This window comes from Athene cunicularia (genome assembly GCF_003259725.1).
Source record: "Athene cunicularia isolate RWA chromosome 3 unlocalized genomic scaffold, athCun1 chr3_part1, whole genome shotgun sequence".
NCBI classification, from domain to species: Eukaryota; Metazoa; Chordata; class Aves; order Strigiformes; family Strigidae; genus Athene; species Athene cunicularia.
In genome coordinates, this window is record NW_020799097.1 from 105,570,490 (window position 1) to 105,578,063 (window position 7,574).

Here is a 7,574-nt window from a genome sequence, read left to right on the forward strand (position 1 = left end):
TACTGGCAAAAAAATGTCAAGCAGCAGATAATTTACCTTCAACACAGATAATTTTTATTTTTTTTAAAATGTACTGGGACTACAACAATGGGCAAGCAGCCCTAAGATTGCCCAGAAAGTCACCTTTGCTGACTATCTCAATTTGTGAATTCCATCAGCATCCAGACTGGATTCAAAACCTGTTTGCAAGTTTTAAGGCTTCTTGCAGCCCCACTCATTTCTAGCTGCTTCCTTCCCTGCAGGTATCAGCCCACGCTGAACACTTCCATAACTCCCTTTACACCTTCTCTTCTTACACCCACTTCCTTGCTACTGTTTATGTTTTTCTCTGTCTGTGTCAGCAGCTTGCAGATCAACTGCTAGAGGCTCTGCAAAGAAAACCAGGATATAGTTCAACACACTTACAGCATACTTAACATAGATAACTTTATTGTCGAGTTGCAAGTTGTTGAGAGAGTAGGTAGGGACTTAAGTGGCTCCAGCTGGCTGGCGATAAAAAAGTTACACTTAAGATGTTAAACATAGGATGATGATTGGAGATCACTTTCAACCCTACTGTGCTTGAGCAGTTGCAGAAGAGACCTGTAGTCGCAAAGAGAAGTGAAAATGTCACACCAGTAACAGGTCTAAAATAGGTTGGGAAGGGAAGAGAAGGTAGTCCATGTAACTGAACAAAAATGATGGCAAAATTAAGCATCTCCACAGAGAAAACTGTCAGCTTACAGCTGACAGCTGCAACAGCCAGAGCAGCAGTACAGTTCATTTGCAGTAGTTGCTCCACATATCTGCCATTAAACAGTTTATCAATGTAGGACACTGGATATAGAATACTTAAAGATTCAGGACACCAAGCTCCATAAAATAAACGTTAGAAAATGCATTTATATAATGACCGAAAATTCAACAGGGATCCATTTATTAAACAGATGTAATTTTACAAAGCCCCTCGACTTTCAGCATCACTGTGATGACCAACTACCTGAAGAATCCCCGTGCAACAAATGAAGGTGCCGATTACCAGGTAACATGCAGACACTAGTGCTGTGACTTTAAGGTTTTGCTGGGCTTTCCCAACATCTAGAACTACACCTTCTCTTCCATGTCTTGGACAATTACACCGACTTCTAATGCACATTATTTTATTAAGATTATAAACCTAAATCAGATTGAGTATATTTCCTGACATGACATATCAATTTCAACAGTCTTAGGTGACCATCTCCAGGGAATTAAAATAAATATTTAACTCCTGTCAGGCCTTCATATGGGCTGACTTAAAGATAAACTCTTTTGAATGTGTAAATATATATTGTGACAATTGATTTAAAAGGCTTACTACTTCTCTCTCCATTAAGACTTTCCTAGATTAGGCATTAAATAATCCTCAGCACTTTCACACCCAGAAATCACCCCCCAAGACAAACGATTTAAGTGAACTTTAGCCTGTGCTTGAGGTACTTTGCGCTGGCCCCAGATGCACTGAAATCACTGACTCCTTCCCTTTCCACCTGCTTTCCATCAACCCCACCTCACCCCACAATAGCCTACACAATCAGGAAAATTTACAGTCCCCCTAAGAATTGGGTACAAAGCCAGTATGGGAAACTTTTTCCTTGCTCCCCATCAGCACAGTCTCATTCACCTACCAAAAAGGACAAGAATCTTCTCTTGATTTTGCAAGCTTTGTATGACTATTTATATGATTAGTCTTAAGAGACATGCTGGCAAGTAGTATTTAGCACTGGAACTGAGCCCAATTAAACACTTTTGGAAGAGTCTATGTAAAGGGCTGATAATAATAAGTTTGATTAACCACAGACCACCTTCCTACTTTTGTAATACACTATTTTAGAAGTAGATACCGTAGATCTCTTTACACCAATGGACATATTTTGTAACACTGTTCAGAAATTTAAATCAGAAATGTTTATACTTGTTGCCTAAACACTACCCCAATACTGGCAGACCATTTTAGAATCCAGTGATAATTTTATTTTAAAAACTCCTTTAATAATTCATTAAGGTTGGTGCCAAAATTGGGACTGGGTCCAATGGTTTGCCAAAGCAGGATTATTCTAGTTTCTCTCTGAACAAAAACCAACAAATCATAAAAGCTTTCAGGATGCTAAGTCAAGGACATCTAAACAGCTATTCTCAATATTCTGCTGTAAAACAGACTGAGCAAAACTGTACTTAGTATACGGAAAGCCATATTAATCTTTCATGGTAGGTTTTCTTTATCATCACTATGGAAAATAAGTCATTAACATAAAAGCAGCAAGAAAAAGTCAGACTAAACTGCAGTTATTCCCCCCCCATCTTTCCCTTTCCCTTCCTTTCAAGTTCTTCATGGATATAGAGACCAAAGCATACACTCTGTGAGAATGTAAATTAAACCATACATTTTAAATGGATCTTACATACAGCAGTTACCGTTCATGAATGTTACACAATCCCTGCAATTGCACTCTTTGTAAGGTAAGTCTTCACTTTTCTCTGATTAATCTTCTGATGGAGAAACAGAAAGGGGGGTGAAGTCAAGGACTAAGGAATGATCACAGTCATTAAGAATTTGGGGAATTCGAATACTAAACCTCAGAGAGTCTTCTATAAAGTTCCAGAAATAAATGGTGGCAACGTTTATATATTGCAATTTTATTTCATTCGCTCAAACAAAACGTTAGCATGTAAGAAATTTAAAATGACACAATATGATAAAAATAGCAGAGAATGAACTGAGAAACTAAAAAGAAGGTAAACCTAAATGCATGAAAAGTCAACATTCATTAGTGATCATCTTCAGTCTTTGATTGACACGATGCTCGATAACTTTTTAAAACAATGAACTGGAAATCATTATGACTATCTGAAGAGATTTCAGCACCAGCACTAAGATTTTTACATTCAGTTGGTTTGCAGTTGACTTGGTAGCCACTTGTCTATAGTGCAGGTTTATCACAGGTCAGATCACAGTGTTGAGGAAAGCAACGCCTTCCTGGCATTAGAAAGGATCCCTTAAACTGCCCTCAGCTTAAGACATCCATGGTACAAAAGCACAGAACCACCACAATATGGTTTTTAAAGAACTTAGTTACCAGTAAGCAAAATAATCTTAGCTTCTGCAGTTCATTTTCAATACTGAAATCTCTGGAAACGATGCAACTGTCAGAAGGACAGGAAATGTCTACAGTAATCTTTAATTCAATCCGATTTTCTGGAAAGAACCAATTCGGTAGTTTGGGATACAGAAAGTATGTATGTAGAAGCAGCACAAAAGACAACATCTGTTCCTTTTTCTTTTAAACAGAAATCATGTTAATTGTAGACCAAGGCACAAAACGTTTAGTGCATAAGCCAGTTCCTTGCACAATCTAGTAGTTCAGCCTTTAATTTTGGACCACTTCTACCCATTCACGCTATTCCACTATGCTACTCCTGAACTCTCCTAGAAACAAATCAAACATGATTTCTGACAAGGGTAAACGTCCTTAATGCTCAAAAAGTCTGTGTGAAACAAAAAAAGTTACATCAACAAAGATGAAAATGCCTCCTCTTGTTTTGAGAAAAACAGTACTTGACAAGCTTACTACGGATTTTTTTTTTAATGCCTTCAATAAATGCATGCAGAAAAATGTTTTTGTTTTGCTGTTCTTTTTCACTGTAGTCTTCTCTTAGAATTTGAGCCTACAGAAACAGGAAATATTTGAATTGGAGAAAAATTTCCCACTGAAGTCTTTCCAAAGCTGTAAGTGCTGCTTTGATTTGGTGTTCAGCACTTCGGACAGTATGTTATTGAAAGCATTTGTCCTACAAATGGAGCTGCATACACTTTTAAACTGAAACATTAATCTTTCCAAAAGGTGTAAGTAAACTTTTCTCCCGGATCAGCACAGATCCCAAAGCAAACATGGCACTGTTACGGCTCAGAAAAAATTGACAGTGCAAAGGAAAAGGGAAGATTTTGAGGCACATTCTTTGTCCAAAGCACTACAGATCCAATTCACAGAATTTCTATTCCACTGAACTGTACCACATTAAAAAGAAATTTAAAAAATTAAAATTTTACAAGCAAAAAAATCAGAAAACCCTGAGAAACAGAAAGGTATTATCTCCCCCTAAAAACAATTCTCAAACTGTTGACTGAAACCAACGACATACCATTGCTGTTTTTCAGGGTTTGGGTTGTTGTGGACCTGTGGGGTTTTTTGTTGGGTTTGAGTGTTTTTGGAAGGAGAGTGGCAGATAAATTAGGAGGAGAAGGGGACATTTACTGTGACCTGATGCTCTGTTGTTTTAACTAACTGCTGTTCTGTTTCACTAATCAGAAAAGGAGTCTCAGAAAAGAGTGAAGCAGAGGGTCATGATAAAAAGTAAAGGACAACGCACTTACACAGGGGCATCCCAGTACTTCAGATGCCTACATGTTTGTTCTCTCACTGAGTTAGGTTCACGTGGGAGTTTCAGAACCATTATGGAAGTATTACTGAATTTCAAATAGAAAACTGAAAAAAGATACAAAAGGATTAAGTACCTGGTTCCATTAACATGGTTACTGATAAAAGTCACGTTTTCCTCATTATTACACATGCATGTAAGATGAAGAAAAAGTGTAGAAAGTAATAAAAATGTGTCACCTTCCCCCTCCCTCATCCCACATCTTTCTGGGCATAAATTAAGCCTTACAAATGAAAAGGCTACTCTGTGACATGCAATTTTTCTTTTAATTAAAAAGCTGGCTGTGTTGTGTTACATTACAAAAATGTCCACATGCATAAATCTAAAAAAAGCCCCCAAATCTACTGTAAATCTACAACATACTAATGATTTACATTTGACTGCTGATTCGCATTATGTAGAAGTCTTAGATTTGGTAAAGCATCGTAACAATGTAGGAAGGCATCTACATCTTTAAATTCTGGACTGTATTTGCTTTTTTAAATTTTCCTATAAAATTGCATGAAGGCTAACTAGAGAGGCTTCCTATCATAAAATTCCAAAATCCTGATATGTCATCTCTGTCAAGGTCATTCACTTACAAATATTGCCCTTTAAAAGCACACATTTCTAAATTGTTCCATGTTTTGTGAACTGAACTTCTACACATCTGATCTTTTAAATTATTCATGGAAATATCAGATATGATAGGAAGACAAACCTGAGATACATTTGAAGTACAACAGTATAACTTGCTAACTCCTTCATTAATAAAGAAAACCTCTCTGAAAAGCCTTCCCAAGCTTTTCCCTGTTTTTTGTCTTAACAAGAAATTCTGAAACATGTGCAATTTTATCTTGACATGAGTAGACTTCAAAGCACTGTGATCTTGTCTGACAGGTGTAGGAATTTCTGCATAATCATTACAGTAACTTTAAGAGTCTTTTCCACCCTGCTGTAAAGGTCAGAAAAAAGCTGCAAACTAGGAGGGGAATAGCATATCACCAGAGTGATGTGTCTGAAGCTTTTCAGAATAGGTTGGTTTTCCCTCCTTCCAAGTGTCTGTCTGTCTCCATTTTCTTCTAACAGCTCACAAAACGTAGTCAGTTTTATACCAAGTTAAAGAGTCACATCGGCTTAGTACTAGTCTTTCTATGCAGTATTTGACTTGCTGAGTTCCTGCCTGATAGCTAGAAAGAGAGAGAGAGAGAGAGAGAGTTAACAAATCAAACAGTCAAAGTCAAGGCAGAAAGCCAGAATACACAACTGACCCCTTAAAAAAGGCTCACCCTGCTCCAACAGTCTTATAACATGAATAACCTATACATAAGATAACTTCATGTGGCTTCAGACAAGTGTCATTCTCAACCAGGCAGCACCCTTTTTCCTCCTGTAAAATTTCTGTTAAGATCATATTGCAGTTCTGCATCTCCAGCAAGTGTATGACCCTACCTGATGACAATCTCTACCACTGGGATCATCAAGGAGCATATGTGAGCTCATTTTTTTTTCTTTTTTTTTATTTTCCTTGTCTGAAGAGCAGCCTCAGGGCCCTCCCTTATTTGCACTGTATTGTTCTAAAAGGCTGCAGTACAAGCACAGTCAAAATATAGGGAAAAACACTGCATTCTCTGTAGTCCCAAACCAGCCAACTCTTTCTGTGACATCAGTTAATGACATTTGATATTTTACCAGTAGTATTAGCTGTTTCATGTGATTCCCCCCCCGCCCCTTTTTTTGGTCTGTATTTTATTTTGGTACTTTCCACAAAGCAAAACAAAATGTGCACCAAGGTAGTAAATCACCGACAGTTTTATTTAATTCTTGATTGGTAGACCTTTAAGATTATGCTTTCTCAATGTTTTCCCTTAACTGTAGAAGACTACTTAGGAAAATATCTTCTGTTAAAATAAAAATTAAATTTGTGATAATGATTTTCTGTAACTCTTATATTACAGACCAAAGAGAAGACTGAAAGCACAATCCTCATCTGAATATTACAAGTTCTGAAATATGCACCTCATAAACTCTGGATTATTTAAAAATAACCCACCTACCACCATACAATACTAAGGACACCTGCAAATCACTCAAATACAGATTATTTCTCCAACCACTTTTAAAGGACACTACTTGGTGTCAACGTTCTATTAAAACAAAACACACAGGAGAGAAAACATAGAAGGACATCCATCAGAACAGGTCTGGCACAAATCAAAGTATGCCACCAGATGTATCATTCACCAATGTATCATTCTCAGGCTAGAAGCACATTATATTTACATTGTTGTGCACCTGTAGCTAGGTGTATCTAAGAGTGAACAGCAGCAGCAAACAGATTGATACCTACCATCAATGAGTTCTTCCTTTAATTTCGTTAACTCCTTCCTCATTTCATCTAAAATGTCCTATGGTGTGAGAGCATAAATAATAGATTAGTTTTGTCACCTGTAATTTTCTGCGGAGAGAACACTGAAATTCTCCCAACCTTTAATCAGCTTAACCCCTCTGAAATGCATAAGCCACCCTTTAGCTTCCAAGTTAATTCCCCAAACCTAAAACAGTCTTACTGCAGGTACAACAAAATAGAAACCTTCCACAGAAGTCCCACGAATTGATTCCTGTAGAACTTGAGAGCAGAAGCGACATACTGAAGTTAAAATATTGCACTGATGTAATCTCTCTCAAAAAAAAAAAAAAAAAAAGAGAACTTGGAATCCCTTTAAAATAAAAAAGCTCTTCTACAGATGAAATGTGAGGTCGAATGCAAAAAAAAATATCTAAAAACTGTAAACCAAGGGAATATTCAAAGAAAAAAAAAAAAAAAAAAAGGGATTTTCTAAGCCTCTCTATAACTAAAAGGCCACTTTTCAGTAATTGCATTTCTGTCAAAATGGTTGCTTGGTCTTTATCAGTAGTCTTTACTGCAACCCAAACCAGGCCATTTTGAATTACAGGGAACAACAAGGATATTCTAAACCAAAAGATATTATGAAGTCAATGCATATAGCATATGTTTACCTTCTATAAAAATGCATTTCCATATTTGTGCTAGTTTTCTAGCTAATGTTTTCTTTCCAGAACCCTTAAAATGAAAAATACACATTTAAAACAAAAACAGGCAGAAGGGAAAAAAAAAA

The 7,574-nt window shown here is 36.8% G+C and overlaps 1 protein-coding gene across 1 annotated transcript in view; it reads right to left on the reverse strand.

Annotated features, from left to right (window-relative positions):
* Positions 1-416: 416 nt before the first annotated feature.
* ENAH (ENAH, actin regulator) overlaps positions 417-7,574 on the reverse strand; it is a 99,836-nt gene continuing 92,678 nt past the window's right edge. Inside the window, exons 13-14 of the mRNA XM_026844894.1 lie at positions 6,785-6,842; positions 417-5,624 (exon numbers count right to left, since the gene is read on the reverse strand). Coding sequence (XP_026700695.1) covers positions 5,587-5,624; positions 6,785-6,842 — 96 coding nt within the window. The 3' untranslated portion in view covers positions 417-5,586. The remainder of the gene's footprint in view (positions 5,625-6,784; positions 6,843-7,574) is intronic.